Source organism: Gobius niger, assembly GCF_951799975.1.
Source record: "Gobius niger genome assembly, chromosome: 17".
NCBI classification, from domain to species: Eukaryota; Metazoa; Chordata; class Actinopteri; order Gobiiformes; family Gobiidae; genus Gobius; species Gobius niger.
The window spans coordinates 2,233,398-2,255,339 of NC_136868.1; the positions used below are offsets into that span (position 1 = coordinate 2,233,398).

At 42.9% G+C, this 21,942-nt stretch overlaps 2 protein-coding genes across 4 annotated transcripts in view; both read left to right on the top strand.

Moving 5' to 3' along the window:
• Positions 1-4,503, top strand: part of nfatc2a (nuclear factor of activated T cells 2a) — a 62,547-nt gene extending 58,044 nt beyond the window's left edge. For all 3 annotated transcript variants that reach the window (XM_079574888.1, XM_079574886.1, XM_079574887.1), the window contains exon 13: positions 4,289-4,503. In XM_079574888.1, coding sequence (XP_079431014.1) covers positions 4,289-4,344 — 56 coding nt within the window. In that variant the 3' untranslated portion in view covers positions 4,345-4,503. The remainder of the gene's footprint in view (positions 1-4,288) is intronic.
• An 8,059-nt stretch (positions 4,504-12,562) lies between these two features.
• Positions 12,563-14,544, top strand: LOC306977226 (complement C1q-like protein 4; the record flags this gene model as incomplete). The annotated part of the gene is made up of 3 exons (XM_079575436.1): positions 12,563-12,731; positions 12,820-12,948; positions 14,144-14,544. The coding sequence occupies 3 exons, from the start codon at positions 12,563-12,565 to the stop codon at positions 14,431-14,433; spliced, it is 588 nt and encodes a 195-aa protein (XP_079431562.1). The 3' UTR covers positions 14,434-14,544.
• Positions 14,545-21,942: the final 7,398 nt, after the last annotated feature.

Genomic DNA, 21,942 nt, shown 5'->3' on the forward strand with positions numbered 1-21,942 from the left:
TTGTCACTTTTTCGTTGTGTTTTCGTCTCTTGTTTTTCGGGTTTTTTTTGTCATGTTATGTTGTTTTTTCATCGCTTTTTTCATCGCTTTGTCGTCACGTTTTCGTCACATTTTGTTGTGTTTTCGTCACTTTTTTGTTGCTTTTCCAGCGCGTTTTTCTTTTTGGATGCTTTTCTTTTAACCCCTTAACTCCCACCTGAACCGAGCACATTTTCTCCAGTTTGGCTTTACCCCAATCCAAAAGCTTCTGGAAAAAAGGTGTGAAAATAGCGACAAAACTGAGACGAAAACAATGATGGAAATGTGACAAAAAAGTGAGAAAAGTTTGACAAAAAAATGACGAAAATTAGACGAAAAAATGACAAAAAAATTGACAAAAAAATGACCAAAAAAAAGAGTTAGAAAAATGAGTTTACCTAACAAAAAAGTGATTGGAAAAAAAATCTGATGACGTGAGGAAAAAGATCCTCTCGGTTCAGGCGGGAGTTAAGAGGTTAAGCTTTTAGATTTGGGTAAAGTTAGAGGCCAGACCGGTGGCCCTAGAGCCTGTGGCCCTTCTGTGCTCTTCCAGAATACAGGACATATGGCCAGTCCACCCCTGAGCACTGCAGATATTGTACATTTGCATATCTTCCAAACAGCAATTCTGTTTTTATTCTAGAGCAGCCGTTCCCAAAGTCCAGGACATCGCGGACCCCTTATGGATCAGAAAATCTCTCCCCCCAAATCATAATAGTTTACTCAATTCAAAGGCATTTTTTAAAATAATTTTACTGCTAAAATGACATAAAAAGCAACATCTAGTAATGACAGAAGGCTAAGTCAAAATGAACGTTTTTCATTGTACTTGTTTTGCAGACAAGCTTTGTAGCTGTAGTGCCTCTGAACTCCGGACCCCACTGTTCTAGAGGATAATTGCCCACCTCTACTTATAGTCCATGGGCCAGACCAAATATCGGTACCGAAAAGGTGGCAAAGGCTATCGTTGATTTTTAAGTAGGTCCATGTCTGAGGTTTATATTTTTGTGCCTTTTCAGAGTTACAGCTTCTTCATAGTTTTCAGCTGTTGAAGTGAACCACCCCCATGTCAAAAAAGTCGCTTTTGACACTGGTCCATATTTTGGTTGAGGCAATTTCCAGCCCATTAGATACTGATTTACACCATTGTTTTTGGTATCATTGTAAAGAACACATTTTCATGTTTCATTTGAGCCCAAATGTACCACGCTGTGACTAAAAGTCTGCTTCATAGACTGTAAAAAATAATGGACGTCTTCTGCTCACTCCTCTCCGTTTACCATAATGACCACGGTCGTGGGGGAATTCATGGCGGAATTACAGACTCCTCCTCCCCAGCTCTCATGTTCCTAAAAAGGGCATAAGGGCGCTGCTCCAATGCTAACAGTCCGAGCCTCATTAAGTACGAGATTTCAAAAATTCTTCTTACGAAAACCAGCCTGGTTTCTTATATTGTGACTAACCCAGCGTTATCTCAGGAGGAAGATCTAGCCAGGCGTTAAAGTTGTTTTTAAAGTGTCTAAACTCCAATGCTTTTCAATGAGGGCCTAGTGGCGATATGGAGGTACTACAGCAATGGCGGCCCCCAGTGTCGTGGTCATAAAGCAGAGCGGCCAGCGCCCATTGATCTGCTTGCGACCAGAGATCATTTGTGTCACTGACGAATCTTCGTGATGAGAGGCAAAATGTGCAACACTTAAACTGCAGAGATTTAGAAGTTTCTTCTGCCCATTGCCTTTGGGAATATTGTTGTAGTGACTGATAATGGCTCTATCTGTGACCTTGCTGCCCAAATAAACTAAACTAAACAGCTTAAGAAACTAAAAACACTTCTATGATTCATGTTTTGTGGAAATAGTGATATGTTTTTTATGAAACTGACTAAAACGTGACTAAGCATTTTCGTCCAAAAGACTAAGACTGAAACTAAGTGGGCGCCAAAACCAACAGGAGTACAGGGACCCCTCTAAGTCTCATAGATTTACTACACCCTGTACTTACAACTACCAAGACACAGAAGACACCTTTTCCCTGTTTTGATTTTGTCACTGGTCAGTCGCTCTTCTTTTGTCAGCACCTTGCCATGTCCCCAGAGCTAAAGTGCGACTCCTGCTGGCTTTACTTACTTATCTACACTTGTATAACTGGGGAGTATTGTCCACATCAAAAAAAAAAATCATCAAGGCAAGTGGCTCTTCTTGGGAAACTCTTTCTAAAGTCCTGACATCACACGAACAGCTGCGTGGTTTGCGTAGAGATCTAAATGTGTGTCTTTAACAGCTTTCCCCTGGGCCACATGCTCTGTTTTCTGGGTCATTACAGCTGCAACAGCCCAATGAACGCCGCGGTCCACAAACCGTAAAAGCCTGGATCACAGCAGAGCGCGGGGCTCCCTTTCCGCTCTGACGTAAAGAGATATTACATCATGTGCAAGAACCTGTTTATGAGGGACAAAACCATTAGGGAAATGTCTTGATCGTTGGGCAGTTCTTCTTCTTCTTTTATTCATAATGTGCTTTTAAATGTGGACAGGAAGTCTTTACCCTCCACTGCCCGACGAGAGGTTAGTAAAAACATTCCCCGCTGCACTGAGCCCTTTCACTCACAATGTTCATTTTTGCGTTTTCTCACCGGCTCTTCGTGACCGTTGCCATGGACGCACAATCACAGCAACAGCACGGTTAGCGGCAGAAAGCTTTTTTGGCGCCCGCTGAAATTCTTGCGTTACTCACGGGCCTAATGACTTCCCCGAGGCGCAGCGAACGCTTTTACATTCACACACGACGGGCATTTAGCTGAGAGAGAGAGAGAGAGAGAGAGATGGCGACTTGTTGCTTCTTGTAGCCATTTCATATCTGAAAGTTGATTCACGTGGGAATCAGCCGAATGCCCTTCTCGGGTCGCCTGCTGCATTATGGGTATGGGTTATTTTGACGACCGAACAATATTGATAGTTAGCGTAAAGCAATGAAGAAAGCTCTGATTTGGACCGTTTAACTTTTTATTTCTATGGTTTAAACCGCTGGAAAGTTGATGATTTAAAGGAACCGTTTTTCCATACTGAGATATGTTCTTACCTGAGCTTTGACGAGTTCATTTGTACCTGTCTGATCTTCCCCCGTGCCTTCAGTCACGTAAACACAGCGCAGACGGCGTTAGCATTTAGCCTCTCCCTCTCTCCTCTATAGCTCCAAAACAGGTCAAGATAGAAGCTACCAAGCTCTTCCACGTTTTCCCTATTTAAATATGGTTACGTGAAGTGTTCCACTACAAAGTATAATTACACAAAGTTAAACAATGTGGATTTTCTAAGCGGATAAAAGGGGGAACTATATTGTAAGGCGTAATAATACCAGGAGTAGTTCGAAATCCGCGCAGTAATCTTCACTTTACTGTGCGGATGCCAAACATAGGCCTACTTATTTCTCAGACTCATAAGCCAAAAATGCCACACCTACTGCTAAAAAAGTAATATTTTACTAAAATCGGTACTTCCGGTTTAGCGGAGATGAATGGTAACGGTGGAGCAGCTACGCCATGCTATTCTTTTTTCACTCACACAGCACCAGTCTATATCACACTACAATGATGACCAAACCTTCTGTCGGTCTGTAAATGCAGTAAATTAGAATAACTGCCTTGTATAAAATGTCTCTCTCAAAATGGCTGTAGTGAATGTCTTGAAATAGGCCTCTGTCTCTTTAAGAACCTCTGAGCCTTTAGACACGCCCCCTCCACACGCTGCCTGTGGCATCAGTGGGGAGGGGGTTCTGCTGAGGAGCAGTGGTTGGTTACTCGGCTGGTGACCAAAGCTCGGAGGCGTCTCCAGGAGGTGGGGGCGTTCCTAGGAGGACTCAGGCAAACCTATCCCTAAAATGGCCGCCATCAGAGTTTTTACAGATGACTCAGAAATACGTGAATGTGCCAAGGCAACACTTCAGCCATGTTTTTAATGAGGGAGTGACATAATAACATGATGGAAAGCTTGAAAAAGTCAATTTTGCATAATGTTTTTTTTTCTCGCATATTAGCTGGTATGCTAGGACCCGGAAGCGGAAGTCGTGACGTCACACTTAACAAACGTACAGCACCTTTCTACCTACTTTAGGCACTTAAAGCGCTTTACATCAAGGAACCACTCACCCATTCACGCTCTCATTCACACACACCAGTGTATGCAGGATTGGAACTTATAATCAATTAATCTTTCCCACTCTTTTGCTTTCTGGCGCTGTTGTGCTCACTGACGTTTTCCCTCCTTTGTCCGCAGTGAACGAGATCATCCGGAAAGACCTGACCGGGGTCCAGGCCAGAGCTCACACATAGAGGGGAGAGGCGTCACCACGGCGACCGTCAGCATCTCGCATCGGCGACACCAGCGACGCCCGACAACAAAAGTGCCTACGTCGTTATTTCTTAGGATCAGGTGGAAACTGTAGCTCCAAAATCGTTCTGATGCAATATTTACGTCACTCTCACAACACGGACGCCATTTTGTTTTTATTTTCACGTGAGATTTCAAGTCGATTCATCTCTTTCCAAAGTGCAGCAAAGAAGCGCACGCCGCCTTTCATTGTGGCTCAAATTTTTTGCACTGTTGGAAAAAAACAGGGAGTTAAAGTTTTAAAGTTGTTTTTGTTTTCCTTTTTAAATGATTTCTGTAAATAGTGTATATAGTTGAATAGCCTATAAAGTGCTTTATATTCAGGAGATGTGCCAAAGTGTCTCGAGACAATGATGTATAGGGATTATGAGCCAACCGTCTTTTGTTTTTAGTCTGATTTGTCTCACTCGTATGACTATATTTGTCGTAAGTGGGTTTTTTTAAAGGTAGCTACGATGAAATTTGATAGAATTCTTCAAATACAGTATTTTATAATGATAATGATTATGCCTCGGATCCTTGCAGTGCCTTCTAGAGTGGTTTATATTGTATTTTGCATATCGCAGTGGACCAACTATTCCCTAATGTAAAGTTTCAGTGTTCTCCTCGTGTCTCTAGCCTGGCCAGCCGGAATACAAGGAGTCTGGGATCAGGGGCGAGTTCTTCAAAGTCCCAATGGGTGTGATTGACAAGCGTATTAACCAATCAGAGAAAGGACAGAAATGATGCAAGCGGCGTTTTTGCAACAAAAACCTATGGAAACAAGGTATCATTAGCAACCAGGTTCTGATTCTAAACGTTTAGGAGAATCAAACGTAACTAACAGTGGTTTAAACCATCTTACACCATGGTCTGGGTGAATACTGGATTCTGATTGGCTGGTGCATTATTTTGGTGTAACCGCATACGTAGTCCGGTAGTTAAATCACTGGGATATCACTCCGCTGTGGCGTCGCCATAGCAACGCATGACACAGCTGAGTCAGATAAAGGCGTAATTAGTGACTGACAGGAACGTATGAGATGGATTTAGTGTTTGCTAAATGTTTGTAGAGGAGAGTGAGCAGCTAGGTTAGCTACTGTTAATAACATATGAGCTTTACATTTCTATTGGAAACGGTTAAGGCTATTCATCATTTTCAGGCGTACATAAAATGATCCTGCATTTAAACATATTTGTCTGGATTAGTAAAGTCAAACATAAAAGTTTGAGTTGGGGGGGCCCAGGTGTGAGCGACTCCACCGCAGCTGTTTCCATAAACAGTTGAGCTGGTTGAGCTAGCTAGCTAGCTAGCTTCAGGTTAAACAGCGTAAAAGGTAAATAACTCCTGCCCACGAGTGCCGCATATCGGTGTTTACTTCCAGGGAAAAGTGTTTCCGGGTTCGTCCTGTTGTGTTGTGATTCTGTGCTGATGTTGTGTCGTTGAGCCTGACTGAGATCCTCGTAATAGCTGCGGAGAATGACTCGCTCTGAGACCAGCCTTCAGTGACCGGCTAATAACCCACACAAAATAGTCCCGTAGTCTGGCAGATTTAGTGTTTAGTCAATGAAAAAAACATTTATTATAAATGTTAGGTTTGTGGGACCCTGGTATAAGCGGATTAAACAACGAGGAGCCGCGTTAGACGTTATAATGCAGGAGGAACAACACTGTGTCGTGGTGTTCTTGACTCCGAGTCGTGCATTATAACCGTCTAATGCACGGCTCCGAGTTGTTTAATCCTTACTTATGCTTGGAACGGAACAAAAAAACTTTGATAGACAGCAATAAGAAGAAAATCCTCCTAGAGAAGATAATGCAGGTACATTCTTGTGAAGTACATTTAAGAAAATATTTTACTAGCAGTTAATCTGGTTCCTGTCGGGACAACGCGGTCTGTGATCGTGTCGAGATTCGATTGGCTATTGGCAAAGTTCCAGATGTACCTGCTTTTGAACAGATACAAAAAAGCAGGAGAGGACGGCTGGCCAGGCAAGGTTTCCTCATCTACTCAGAACTTGAACAAGAGGTTAATCCTTGAGCTTTGGGGGATTCAGAGCCCAAGATCTAGAGATGGGTCCCTGCTCCTTAACTCCTTAACATTCACTCCTGAGTCACACTTGATGGAGATAATCTAGTCCTCATAACAATAAACCCTTATGTATCACTCTTCCCTCTTTGACTAAGAGTAGAGAGCGAATCCATGATGGCCGTTCAGACTCCTCTTGCAGAGCATGTTCCTGAAAAGGGTAAAGCTCCTCCCCACGCTCACGGGGCAGGAAGAGCGACAATGAACCTCCACAGTCTTATCAATCAAAGTTCAAACTTCAAACATCTAAAGGGGAAAACCCAGCGTGGTTAAAACATATCATACTCCCCTTGGTGTTGTTGTCACTGGAGGAAACTCGATCTTCAGAAACAACGATATTATTTAGAGTCAGGCTTTAAACTTGTTTTTGGCGAGAGTAAAGTCACCAAAGGATTCCATATTAGAGAGCGCTTTCTGGAGGGGGTGATGTCGCCAAAAAGAAGTGCAGCGTCCGCCCCCGTTATATCCACCAAAGAGACCAAACGCAAGTGACCAAAGTTTGACCAAGCCAACTGCACTAAACACGGCAGGAATATGTATATCAACCAAAGAAAAGGTAAACAGGGTCCGCCTTCATCTCCAGACGTAGATTTTGACCAAAGAAGTGCCATTCACAATCACTTTTTAAAGGGAATGATGTCATTGTTAATATTTAATAAGAACTTTATCGTTTTTCCTTTTGAAAGACAGTTCCTATTGAGCCAGTGCACTAGCTTTAGTCTTGAATGTAACCTTCCCCTTTGTAAATAGCTATTAAGAAGCTGCATCATATAAAAGGAGCATTTGCCCGATGTGTTTTAACATTCTCTCTTAAATATTTAAGTTTGTTCATGTGTTCTTATTTTTATATTATGCTACAAAACGTCTTAGATTGATTTTAACATAATGTTGTTTTATTCTGTGCCTTTAGACTCTGTACTGCCTTCAGCTCCTGCGCCAAAGCTGTTTTTTGTATCCTGTAACGAGCAATAAATAACCACATTCAGCAGACGAGTGGAGTTTTGTTTGGTGTTTTTACTTTAACATGTCTGTTATATCTCATGAGGTTCACAAGTAGTTTATTGTCTTTTCTTTAAGCACTTGATAATGTTTTACCTGCAAAAAGCGCGATGGATGGATGGATGGATGGATGGATGGATGGATGGATGGATGGATGGATGGATGGATGGATGGATGGATGGATGGATGGATGGATGGATGGATGGATGGATGGATGGATGGATGGATGGATGGATGGATGGATGGATGGATGGATGGATGGATGGATGGATGGATGGATGGATGGATGGATGGATGGATGGATGGATGGATGGATGGATGGATGGATGGATGGATGGATGGATGGATGGATGGATGGATGGATGGATCCAGGATGGATGGATCCAGGATGGATGGATCCAGGATGGATGGATCCAGGATGGATGGATCCAGGATGGATGGATCCAGGATGGATGGATGGATGGATCCAGGATGGATGGATGGATGGATCCAGGATGGATGGATGGATGGATCCAGGATGGATGGATGGATCCTGGATGGATCCAGGATGGATGGATGGATCCTGGATGGATGGATGGATCCAGGATGGATGGATGGATCCAGGATGGATGGATGGATCCAGGATGGATGGATGGATGGATCGATGGATGGATGGATCCAGGATGGATGGATCCAGGATGGATGGATCCAGGATGGATGGATGGATCCAGGATGGATGGATCCAGGTTGAATGGATGGATGGATGGATCCAGGATGGATGGATGGATCCAGGATGGATGGATGGATGGATGGATGGATGGATGGATGGATGGATGGATGGATGGATGGATGGATGGATGGATGGATGGATGGATGGATGGATGGATGGATGGATGGATGGATGGATGGATGGATGGATGGATGGATGGATGGATGGATGGATGGATCCAGGCTGGATGGATGGATGGATGGATGGAACCAGGATGGATGGGATGGATGGAACCAGGATGGATGGAACCAGGATGGATGGGATGGATGGAACCAGGATGGATGGAACCAGGATGGATGGATGGATGGAACCAGGATGGATGGATGGATGGAACCAAGATGGATTAGATATATTTATAGACGGATGGATGGACGGTCTTATAGCACTCAGGATAAACATGTCGTGAACAAGAACTTCAGACCCAGAATGCAGAAGCAAAAGGATTTCTTTTATTTGTAACAAGACAAGTGGATTGTGGGGGGGGATGGGTGATCCTGGACGGCGAGGAAGGTAAGTGGAAGGGGGGATCCTGGACGGCAGCGGAGGGGAGGTAGGTGGTTGGTAGGGAATCCAGACAGATACAAAGACAGAGGACGGATGGCTAAACTAAACAGGACACGAAAAAAGGTACGACAATAGTATGAAATAGCCTGAGAGATGATCACCGCATGAGTGACGGAACAGTCTGGCAATGGAGTGGAGGTCTGGTGGCATTAACTCCAGAGTTGATTGCATGATGAGATACAGGTGTGGAGCACAGCAGGTAACTGATGAGGGAACCGCCCAGGAACCGACAAACAAGGTAAACACACAAGGGGAGGGGGAGATGGAAGGAAGGGAGGAGTGGCTGGACCACAACAACAACAACCTCTTGAACCTTTCCGTATTGGAGCTCATCGAGAGGGATTTGTGAGCGCAGCGGCTTGGCTGAGCGGCCACAGTGTCGTGCGAAGGGAGACTACTGTCACTGAGGATAGCCTTCATCATGACCCTCATCCTGCCCTCAACCAGATCTGCCACAGAGTTCAGCCCCCTCTCCATCACTGACACGCACTTCCGGACTAAATTATTCAGCCAGTTCTCGTCCCCGCTTGTTATACAGGTCCCCTGGCACACAACAGCCAAAAACACAGCACTGGCAACGACAGGCTGGGAAAAAAGGAACAGCATCTCTGTCCAGACATCAAAAGCTTTAGCCTTTTTTTCCCCCCTAGTAGTTAGTTGGATAGTAGTAGTAGAGGAAAAATCCAGCTAACCAGTAAAGGAAGTATGTAAAGTTTATTTATATAGCAACTAATCAATTACAGTAAGAGGCAAGAGTGTAGATAAAATACTTTCAGTTATATGCATTTTTAAGTCTTGTTTTGACTCGCTCTGTCTTGAGCACTATTTTTTCTTGCTCGTTCACACAGAGTTACCTAACCTCTGTTTTGTCGCTCCTTCTCCTCTGGACATCAACATAAAATTAATCAATTACAGTAAAAGGCAAGAGTGTAGCTAAAATACATTCAGTCATATGCTCGGGTAAAAAGAGCTGTTTTCAGCCTGGATTTAAACATTGTCAGAGTTGAGGCCTGTCTCACGTCCTCGTGAAGACTGTGCCAGATTTTAGCTGCATGAAACTGAAACGCAGCCTCACCGTGTTTAGTCCTGACTCTGGGAACCACCAGGAGGCCCCTCCCTGATGTTCTCAGGGCCCGAGATGGTTCATACGGCTCTAACATGTCAGAGATGGACTTTGGTGCTAAACCATGAAGAGACTTGTAACAAGCAGAGCTGTTTTAAAGTCTATTCTCTGAGTCCTAAATAATAAAGTCTTCAAATGCTTTTTTAAGTCTATGAGTCAAGCTCACTGAAGGACTGGGACAGGCCAGTCTCGCCTCACCATACTTAGGCCTATGTGTATTCTGCCTTTTTCTATTGTGTACAACCCCCTCATAATGAAATGTGACTTGTATGTGTATTGCACCTACAGCATGTTTTATGGGGAGCACTTTGCTCGTATATTTGAAAGGGTCACGGTTCATTCACCCTCCATACATGACAAATCCACTGAGAAACAAACTCTCCACAGTGAGTGGCATGGATGACTCGACTACATCTCTTCCATCACATATGAACTATTGTCTAATTATTTCCTCATAAAGGTGTCCAAAATAGTGGCAATATCAAAAGGAGGTTCAGCCAAAAGAATAATATGGCAGTTTGTGAATCCAATCATGTCCAAATAATGATCTGGGAAAATATTTGGACATCTTCTTTTTGGAAAGTTCTTTGAAAGATGTACCTCCCCCCCTGCCATACAACTAAACTAAAATTCTATAAACGCAATCTACTACGTGTTGGGCATAATACTCCGTAAGAGAAATCCAACTATTGATTACTGATTCAGTCCCTCCAGGATTTTGTGGGCATTTCTTGTGATCGTTGCGGGCAGAGCCGGTTTTTCCTATAGGCAAACTATGCAAGTTGCGTAGGGCCCGCTCAACCACAAGGGCCCCGCATCTCAATCAAACTACGGTGTTGTTTCACTAATGAATCAACGCGATGTTACGGCCTATTTGTCTCAAAGATGAGTTGAATCCACAAGGTTCTCATGCACACAGTTACTTACAGGAACTCTGGTTCTCTGAATGTGCACAGTACAAAACGAGTTGGGCTACTCTCACAGTCTAATTCTCAGTGGTCAGACAGAAACAACCGTCAGGCGCATGTGTCGGTTAGTTATAAATCAGCGGTTCCCAAACTGTGGGTCAGGGGCCAGAAGTGAGAGAATGGGACCGTTTGCCATTTATCATTTTAAAAAGTTGGGAAATAGACTACTAGTAGTCCAAAATTCCAGATTCACAGTGGCTTAGTGGTTAGTGGCTCTCACAAAGAGGGACAGGCCCTGCCCTACTGCACAGTGGAACCGTTTTTGACCGTAAATGGGTTTGCTCTTTGTCGAATAACCATGGGATGCAAACTGTAGGGCCCCCGACTGGATTATGGCTTCGGGCCCCAGAAGGGCCAGCACCGGCTCTGGTTGCGGGGCTAAAACGGGCCCTTTTTTCCAAAAGTTGCTGTGAAAAGTGATTTTTCTTTCTGCTTAAAACAGTACATATTTGCATCAAAATCAGTTTTTTTTTTCATTTGTCAAGATTGAAACCAAAGAGACTATGAGGAATAAGAAAAGACTTAAATGAACGTTACTTTAATAGTTGTATTGTCTATAAAACAGAACCATGTGCAGAGTTGTGTGCTTGATTTTGTGTTAATTGCGATCGCAACATCGTGAAATCCTGGAAGGACTGTTGATTAGTCCTTCTAAAAGTAACCTAGGAAATGGTTGATGTAGCTTCTACAGAGAGAGGAGAGGGTCAGAGCGGGAGAACTGACTGAAGACAGCCGCACTACTCGTGATCGGCGAGATGGCAGTTGGCCTTTAAAATAGATATGTACATCTGTACAGCCTAAACACTGATGTAAAGCACCGCAATCTCAGTTCTGGAAAACAAGCTGTTCTCGTAGTGTCTGAAGCTCAGTGTAGGCACAATGAGCACTGGCCACCAAAGAGAATGACGTGAGGCACCCACTGAAAGTCAGTGTGAATGTTATGGTGGAGTGAAGGTCCAAAACCAGACCCAGGGACAAAGGATCTCCAAAAAAATCACACATCAAAGCCATATTTCATCCATCCATTTTTTCCGTTCCCGGGTCGTGGGGGCGGCTGTTGGAGTTGCCCAAATCACATGGCACCAGCCCCTATGGCTCCTCCTGCAGGTGGTGGGTCCACAGAAGGACGGCTTCATGGTTCTAACCGGGCCTGTTGGTCTCTCATAAGGGGCTTCTGAGCCGCTTTTTGTCTGACCCGTCACCTATAGGACCTGTTTGCCCTGGGAGACCCTACCAGGGGCACGAAGCCCCCGACAACAGAGCTCCAGGATCATTCGGGCGCTCAAACCCCTCCACCACGTTAAGGTGGCGGTTCCAGGAGGGGAACATATTTCATAGATAACAAAAATAATATTTTTTTCCAGGGCTCATTTAATGAGTACTAATTGCGGTGTGAGAAGTCAATAAAGTTTCAGTTTCAGGACTTTTTTCTGGTGTCGCCCTTAGATTCAGTCTGTGCCTTCAGCGGAGCAGACATTTGAAACCAGACAGATGTGGAAAATATGAACCCTGGCTTTCTTATCAGAGTCCAATATTTCAAATGAAGCAATAGGTAAATAAACGTGCAGTGTCTTTGCTTCCATTGGATAAATCCTGGGCAGCGTTTGGGATAAAAGAAATTGCAGCTGAGTTCCTTCCCAAACCAAGTCTAAGCCAGGTCTAAGCCAGGTCTATCCCAGGTCCAGCAGGATGCAGCCAGCGGTGCTTGTGGTGCTTTTGGGGGGTTGCCTGTTTGTCCACGGAGAGGAGGACACGTACACTCCGGACCTGCTCTCGATGGTCACGAAGCTTCAGACCAAAGTCCAGACCCTCCAGACCAAAGTCCAGACCTTGGAGAGCAGCCAGACACAGCAGCAAAGTGAGTGTCATCAGAAGAAAAAAAAAACTCATTAAACTTCACATTGCAGTTCTTTGGAGCTGGTCTGACTCGAGCTCTGTTTCCTCAGACAGTCCTAGTGTGGCGTTCTTTGCTACTTTCCCCCGAAACCTACAAGCAGGAACCATAAGCACCGAAGTCGCCTCTACAATCTCCTACACTGAAGTTGTGACCAACGTCGGCAATGGATATAACGCAGGTACGGACTGAGGGGCATTTCACTTAATGTCGTCATAAAAAAGGTTTGTTTCCAGGTGACAAAAGAAAAAAAAAAACGAAACAAAAGGAAATGTTTTGCCTGTTGTGTCCGTTCCCCTTGTGTCGCCTTCGCGGGTCATTTTGACCCGCAATCATGTTCCGGGCATTTGGATGCAAGGTGACACAAGGGGGCGCCCTTCCAACCTTCTCAGTGTAAATGTGAGTTGACTTTCTTCAGAGTGAGACTTTAGGTCAGACATGAGTGACAGTAACATGACGCTAAGTCATGGAGCTTCTGCTTTAGACAGAACTTCAGACTTCTGCTTCAGGTAAGAGTCAGATCATATTCTGAAACTCAAATATGTAGTAAAAACATATATGGAAAAGTATTATTACAGTTACAAAAAAAAAAAAAAATTGAAAATCATGTATCTAATCAAAAAATGTGTTTTTTTATTTACTCTCATTCTAAAAAAAAACAAACCCAGGTCATTTGTATCTGCTGTAGGTCATGTTTGACCCAGTTCCTCTGTAGATCTACCACAGTCCTGTCCACATCTGTCATGGTCCACCAGGACCCACCACGACTCAGAGGAACTGGGACAAACATGACTTTACAGCAGATACAAATGACCTGGGTTTGTTTGTGTTTAGAATGAGAGTAAATTAAAAAAAACATTTTTTTTTATTAGATACAGGATTTTCAATTTGTTTTTCTTTTTGTAATTGTAATAATAGATATACTATGTTTTTACTACATATTTGAGTTTCAGAATATGATATGACTCTTACATGCAGCAGAAGTCTGAAGTTCTGTCAGAAGCTCCATGACTTCCTTCTTCACTTCTCAGTCTGTGCCTGAAGAGCAATGAGGCCTCAGCCTTTTTACTGGAAACAAAGAGCTCACTGTATTTAGCCTCATGTTACTGTCACTCATGTCTGACCTAAAGTCTCACTCTGAAGAAAGTCAACTCACATTTACACTGAGAAGGTTGGAAGGCGCCCCCTTGTGTCACCTTGCATCCACATCAAAATGATCCGCGAAGGCAACACAAGGGTTATCAATAACTGCTTGCTAATGTCACCAATTGATTGATTGAAGCAATTGGGTAGAATGTGCATCCTTAAAAAAAATAGTAAAATGTACTAAACCACAGCTAAACCAGGACTAAACCTGGACTGGTCTGTGTCTTCAGGGGTCTTCACGGCTCCAGTCAGAGGCTTGTACGTCTTCCACCTGACCATGTTTGCCAGTCTGGTCTCGCCACCCTTTAATGGTCCCATTCTGAAGAAAAACACTGAAGAACTGGTGAACCCCTTAGTCCTCCATACAGCGGGCAACAGTGACCCCGCCACTCGCATCGCCGTGGTAACCCTGGAGGTAGGAGACCGGGTGTTCGTGGAGATTCCGGCAAAGACGCACTTTTTTGACGCAATTGGAGAAAAGTTGAACAGCTTCAGCGGCTTCCTGATCTCCCCCATGTGACCGTCGTCTCCGTGATCCTGGTCTGATGTTCCGCAGTGTGGCTTTAACCCTGGTCTGATGTTCCGCAGTGTGGCCCTAACCCTGGTCTGATGTTCCGCAGTGTGGCTTTAACCCTGGTCTGATGTTCCGCAGTGTGGCTTTAACCCTGGTCTGATGTTCCGCAGTGTGGCTTTAACCCTGGTCTGATGTTCCGCAGTGTGGCTTTAACCCTGGTCTGATGTTCCGCAGTGTGGCTTTAACCCTGGTCTGATGTGATTCCTTTGTTTCATGTCCGAGTGACCCTGTATCCGGCATGTCGTGCTCCCTCCCACCTGGTGATGTCATCAGGAGGAGATCCCTGAAGCTCGGTCATATTAAAGTCCACGTATCTTCAGACCTGACTCCTTCTCATCATTTTGTCGCAAATCGCTTTCACTACGCAGCTTAACAACTTCATATTTTCCACCTAGACACACTCTCATTCATACACCAGTGTACGCAGACACGGGAGGCGAGGTGGGTGAAGTGTCTTGCCCAAAGACACAACAACAGTCTTTAGGAGGCGGGATCCGATCATGAGACGAGCCGCTCTACCAGCTGCGCCGCCATCGCCCTACGTGTGGCCGATTCCCGATATCGGCTCCGTTATCCGATACCAGTATCATCGGTGCTCAACCTTTCGGAGCCGCGACCCTCATTCTAACAGTTAAAGGGGTTCGTGACCCCCGTCCGGGTCACACCCTGAGAAAGAGGAACATTAGCCGACATCAGGGGGAGGCAGGTTTTCTTGGCGGAGGTCGATTTTCTTCATTGTAAAAAGACCAAGGGCCGGACCCCAAAGTGAAGCACCATTTTCTACAAATGGCAGCTTCTCTGTACACGATTATGGCCGTACTTAAACAACACCGGTCTGGTATCGGGGAAAAAGGTTTAGGTTCTACTGATCTAAAGCAGGAACCGAGAGAAAAAAAAACAGGCTTTGATGCTGTTCGTCCACCCTGCAAAAAGTATTTAACTAGATCAGTATAAACATCTCAATTTGAGCATAATAATCCAAATTGTTTCACTTGTTCTGAGATGTTTCTGACTCGTTTCGATACATTTCGTCCTTATTTCAGGTCATTTTCTTTGCCAATGGGGAAAGAAAACTGGTCTTATCTCATTGGCAATTTTACTTTCTTATTTCAAGCGAGATTTACCCTAGAACTGGTCTGAAATGTCCTCAAACAAGCAAATTAAACTCGGTCCGATCAGGAAAAATGACTAAATTAGTGAAAACCGCTCAAAACAAGAAACATTTCCTCAATTCAAGTCATTTAAGCCAATGCTTGATATTTACTTTTTGCAGTGCAGGGACAATATTAAAGGAAGAGACTTTGTTGTTTCAGCTCAAATCAAATGATTTGTTTTTCCCCATTTCACACAATCTTTTTTCTTTCTTATTTTTCCCAAGTTTTCGCAATTGTTTTTTTCGTCTTACTAATCTTCCTAAATTGATTCCCTATTTTTGGCAATTTTTTCCCCCAATACAATTTTTCCTTATTTTTAGCCACATTTTCCTTCCACACATTATGGTTCTGTTTTCTGGTTCTCGACGCCACTATATTTGAATATAGATATGGAATAAAGCATCGCACACAGCCCTATACATGACCTAAAGTTTTGTTTAGACATTTTGAAAGATTTGACTGTATTTTGCACATGTTTAGAGTATTCAAACAGGAATCTGACCTCTGGTTTGTGCAGTAACATCATCTTCAAAATCATTTAAAATCCTGAGGGCCAGAGCTTCTACGCTGGAGGGCCGGATTTAGCCCTCGCACTGCAAAAAGTGCCCTCCTAAAAACAAGGAAAACAATCTTAAAATAATCTTTTGTTTTGTTTTAAGGAAAAAATTCTGCCAATGGGGTCAGCATTATTTTCTTGCTTAGAATTCATATTTCTAGAATATTTTTCTCATCATAAAACAAGAAAGAAACACTAAATTTAAGCAAATAAATAACTAGAATTAAGCAAAATGTCCTCAGAAAATGGAATAATTTAAGGAAAACATTCTTATTTAGTGAAAAATTGTGGATATTTTACTTAAATGTTGCTTGATTTAAGTAAAATGTTGTTAATAAATACTAATATTTAAGGAAAGTATTGCCCGGAGACCCGTCTCCATGATGTGGAGCCAGGCTGAGGGTCAGAATCACCTGCTGGAGGATTCTCCTATTGTACATGTTTTTGTGGTAGACACGGGGAGAACATGCTCTACACAGAAAGGCCCCGTCCTGGTGGGAATCGAACCCGGGACTTTCGAGCTGTGAAGCTGAGGCTCTAACCGCTGTGCCACCGAGCCGCCCACTTTAAAGAATGGAATGTTTTATCTCTCTGTGAGAATCAGTTCTTACAGTAAGAGTTGTTGATCTTAGTTTGTCTGAAAATAAGAAAAAAATATTCTTTGTCTAAAACTGAAGAAGATTCAAAAAGTTTTTCTTTCTTGTTACAAGAAAAATCAGCATGTTTTTAGCAAATTTATCTAACAAGAAATGGCTAGATTTTATTTCCTAAAATAAGATTTTTTTTCTCAAGAAAATTTAACTTAAGACATTATTACTTTTTAGGGAAAAATAAGAACTTATTTCTTAAAGTAAGACATTTTTTACTTGCTTAGAATCCACTTTTTGCAGTGCGGGCCTGATGTTGCCGACCCCTGGCCTACATAATTCTGAAAAAACAAAGAAAAAAAACAAATGGATAAAATGAAATTCATCAAATTGCGAACAAATAATGTCACTGCTACAATCAAATATTACATTATATGCTAATAAAAGTATGTGTATTTTATCTACATGATCTGGCGACGCCCCCAAATGTGTCTCGCGACTCCCTTGAGGGTCCCGACCCCCAGGTTGAGAACCACTGCCCTAAACAATCGTATCCAAATCAAGTAAACCCACTTCTCTCGTGTTTCTCTTGCTGATATTGGACATTGATGAGCTCTTTTGGCAGCAATTGCCTGAAATGAGACTGCTGGCTGAAAACACACACACGTCCCATCTCTATTACCGAGGAAGGAACTCTATTTAGTGACTATTATGTGGCCGTTTACTTGCGCTCGAGCTGTGACGCCTATTTCCACCCAAAAATATTCCAAAATATTAGAGGAGTGACTCATGGCTGCACCTCCTCACCCCGTCCTCCCGGCGCAGTGCGGACAGCGGCGTGTTTGCTCCATAGCTACAAACAAATATTCCGATGTTCAGATGAATGCCTTGTTTATGAGCCAGAGGGAGCGAGGGAGGAGGAGCGAGAGAGAGAGAGAGAGAGGGAGATGTCCGGCGGCTCCCGTCTCCCACGGCAACGGCTTGTTTGGCATCACTTCCTGTGTCGGCTGAATGAGGCTTGTGTTGCGGGGTCCTGGCCATGACATCAGTCCAGCTCCTTCAGCGGCGGCACGTGGGCAAAGGGAGGAGGAACGGGAGCTTTAAAGTACATGTACTCAAGTAGAAGTAAAAGTCAGATTCATGCGGGGAAAGGGGATTTTGTATTTAGTTTATTGGTCTTTGAACCCTATAAAAAAGGAGATCATGAGCCAGACTTTGAGGTTAGATCGTCAGCAGAACTGTACAAGGTGGTGTCATCAGCAAACAAAACAGATCTTAGCCTTTTTGAGACATTACATGGATCATTTAGAATAAATAATGTAGGTCCAAGAATGGATCCCTGTGGAATCCCCCAGCACACTTTCAGCATTTTAGATTTTATATCATTTATTTGAACATATTCAGGGGCGGACTGGCCATATGTCCTGTATTCTGGAAGAGCACAGAAGGGCCACCGGTCTGGCCTCTCACTTTACCTTACCCTCACCCCCGGGCGTGACCGAGCTTTACCCAAATCTAAAAGCTTAACCTCTTAACTCCCGCCTGAACCGAGAGGATCTTTTTCCTCTGTCATCAGAGTTTTTTCCAGCATTTTTTTGTTGGGTATTCAACTCATTTTTGTAACTCATTTCTTTTGTCATTTTTTGTCATTTTTTTTGTCATTTTTTTGTCATTTTTTGTCATTTTTTTGGTCATTTTTTGACATTTTTTAGTCATTTTTTGTAATTTTTTGTAATTTTTTGTAATTTTCTTTTTTTTGTCATTTTTTTGTCTTTTTTTGTCATTTTTTTGACATTTTTGCCACTTTTTCATCAATTTTTCGTCACTTTTTTGTCAAACTTTTCTCACTTTTTTGTCACATTTCCATCATTGTTTTCGTCTCAGTTTTGTCACTATTTTCACACCTTTTGTCCAGAAGCTTTTGGATTGGGGTAAAGCCAAACTGGAGAAACTGTGCTCGGTTCAGGCGGGAGTTAAGGGGTTTAAAGAAAAGCATCCAAAAACAAAAATGCGCTGGAAAAGCAACAAAAAAGTGACAAAAAAGTGACAAAAACACAACAAAATGTGACGAAAACGTGACGACAAAGCAATGAAAAAAGCGATGAAAAAACAACAATAACATGACAAAAAAAACCGAAAAACACAACGAAAAAGTGACAAAAAAGTGAAGAAAACACGGCAAAAAGTCATGAAAAAGCAACAAAAACATGACAAAAATGCAGCGACGACGTGACAAAAAGTTACCGTCACTTTTCTAGATTTGAGCTTTCAAATGAGACATTACAGTGTTGCTCTGCAGTCAAGAAGCTTTTAGATTTGGGCAAAGCCGAACTGGAGAAAATGCTCTGGGTTAAGGCGGGGGGTCAGAGGTTCACATACGTATTTGTGGAAGTGTCGCATTTACTCTAACTTTATTAAAACGTCCAGGCCTGAAAATACTCGAGTAGATTTGCCCTGTGACTCATCCCACATTTGGGCCTTTCAGAAACTCGAGCGTTAAATCCCGAGTGGCATTTTCTTCTCTGTCTTTTGATTTCGCATGAGCTCATCGTTTGAGAATTACTGGCCTATTGTTGCGTTTTCAGACGACGTCACATTTCTAAAGACAAAATGGCTACTGTCCGATATATTACGAAACATCCACGTTATGCTTTCGACAGCTGTGAACATGTGCGGGTTTATAGTGTGAACGTGGAGACAAGGCTGTAGAAAGTTTAACAGAATGAGGCACCAGGCTTTACAGTTGTTTAAAACGTGTGTAAAGAGCAGCGCTTTCTAATGGGAAACTAGCTTGTTCTGCCGCCGCTAGATGGAGGTATTACAGGGACGGCGGCACCTGCGTCATCGTTGCTGTTATTTGACTCTGATTTCATGAAAACGTGCAGGTGAATGTGTTTTGGAGCATATACTTTTGTGTATTTTTTATTACTTTATGGAAATGTAGCTGTAACGCCAAATCGAAACAACTTTTCAGTGACATTTATTCCCTTGATTTTGTCACAATTTCTCAAAAAACTCTGATGGATCATTGGTCATTCTCTGTGTAAATCTAAATGTATTAAAATGTGGGACAATATCTAAATAGGTGCACTGCAAAAAGTGATTCTACTACTACTCTCTTACTTTAAGAAATAAGTTCTTATTTTTTTCCTAAAAAGTAATACTGTTTTGCCGAGCAAAGTTTTCTTGAGAAAAAAGTTCTTCTTTTAGGAAATAAAATCTAGCCATTTCTTGTTCAGATATATTTGCTAAAAAAAAAAGCTAATTTTTCTTGTAACAAGAAAGAAAAACGTTTTGAATCTTTTTCAGCTTTAGACAAAGAATGTTTTTTCTTATTTTAAGAAAAACTAAGATCAACAACTCTTAGTTTAAGAACTGATTCTCACAGATTGAATAATTGTGGTCATCCCGCCTTTGCTCTGCCCGTCAGACCTCGGAAGCTCAGCAGGGAAGGGCCTGGTCGGTGCTTGGATGGGAAACCGTTTAGAAACACCAGGAAGCCTAGCGAATGTAGTGAGTGAGTGAGTGAGTGGTGTTGGTCGGAGGGGCCGATGGCGCAGACTGGTTGCCTCGCTTCCGTCAGTCTACCCCAGGGCAGCTGTGGCTGCAATAGTAGCTTACCACCACCGGGTATGGAGTGAATGAATAATGCAATGTAAAGCGTCTTTGAGTGTTCCCACCAGGACGGGGCCTTTCTGTGTGGAGCACGTTCTCCCCGTGTCTGCGTACGTTTCCCCTACCACTAAAAACATGTACAATAGGTGAATCCTCCAGCAGGTGATTCTGGCTCCACATCATGGAGACGGGTCCCTGGGCGTGGGCAGTATTTCCCTTAAATATTAGTATTTATTAAGAACATTTTGCTCAAAAATGTGTGTAATTTAAGTAAAATATCCACAATTGTGCTTAATTCTAGTTATTTATTTGCTTAAATTTAGTGTTTCTTTCTTGTTTTATGATGAGAAAAATATTCTAGAAATAAGAATTCTTAGCAAGAAAAAAAATGCTTATCCCATGGGCAGAATTGTCTTCCTTAAAACAACACAAAATGTCTTATTTTAAGATTTATTTTCCTTGTTTTTAGTCGGGCACTTTTTGCAGTGTGAGGTCTGAATGGCTGCAGTGCGACACAAAGAGGGACAGGTATCACCCCTAATGTCAATATGAACCAAAGCAACATTTCATCATGACATTATTGCAGTAATCCCGGAGTGAGAGGACAGTCTGTGTGAAGGAGACGCTCAAAAACCGGAGCCTGAGTCAGATGTGTCAGGCTGGACTGAATGGAGCTGTTCAAGGATATCAGTAAATTAGGAATGAATCAATGTTGACCTTAAAAGTTATGAGTCAAAATAAACAGTCTGACCAGAGTGACAGGACTCGGGAGATTGTGTTTATCTGGTGTTACAGTGACATCTAGTGGAGGAACTGGGGAGCGCACGGATCACCCTGTACCTCCGCTGTCTGCCTGTAGAGGGAGACAAACGCGTCATAGAGTAAAGCTTTATGCAGGGCCGGACTGGGACTGAAAACCAGCCCTGGACTCTGGTCAGTCTGGAACTAACTAGCGTAAATGTGACACTTCCACAAATACACATGTGAACCTCTGACCCCCCGCCTTAACCGAGAGCATTTTCTCCAGTTCGGCTTTGCCCAAATCTAAAAGCTTCTTGACTGGAGAGCATCACTGTAACGTCTCATTTGAAAGCTCAAATCTAGAAAAGTGACGGTAACTTTTTGTCACGTTGTCGCTGCATTTGTGTCATGTTTTTGTTGCTTTTTTGTCACTTTTTTGTCACTTTTTCGTTGTGTTTTCGTCTCTTGTTTTTCGGGTATTTTTGTCATGTTATTGTTGTTTTTTCATCACTTTTTTCATTGCTTTGTCGTCACGTTTTCGTCACTTTTTTGTTGCTTTTCCAGTGCATTTTTGTTTTTGGATGCTTTTCTTTTAACCCCTTAACTCCCACCTGAACCGAGCACATTTTCTCCAGTTTGGCTTTACCCCAATCCAAAAGCTTCTGGAAAAAAAGCTGTGAAAATAGCGACAAAACTGAGACGAAAACAATGATGGAAATGTGACAAAAAAGTGAGAAAAGTTTGACAAAAAGTGACGAAAAATTGATGAAAAAGTGGCAAAAATGTCACAAAAATGAAAAAA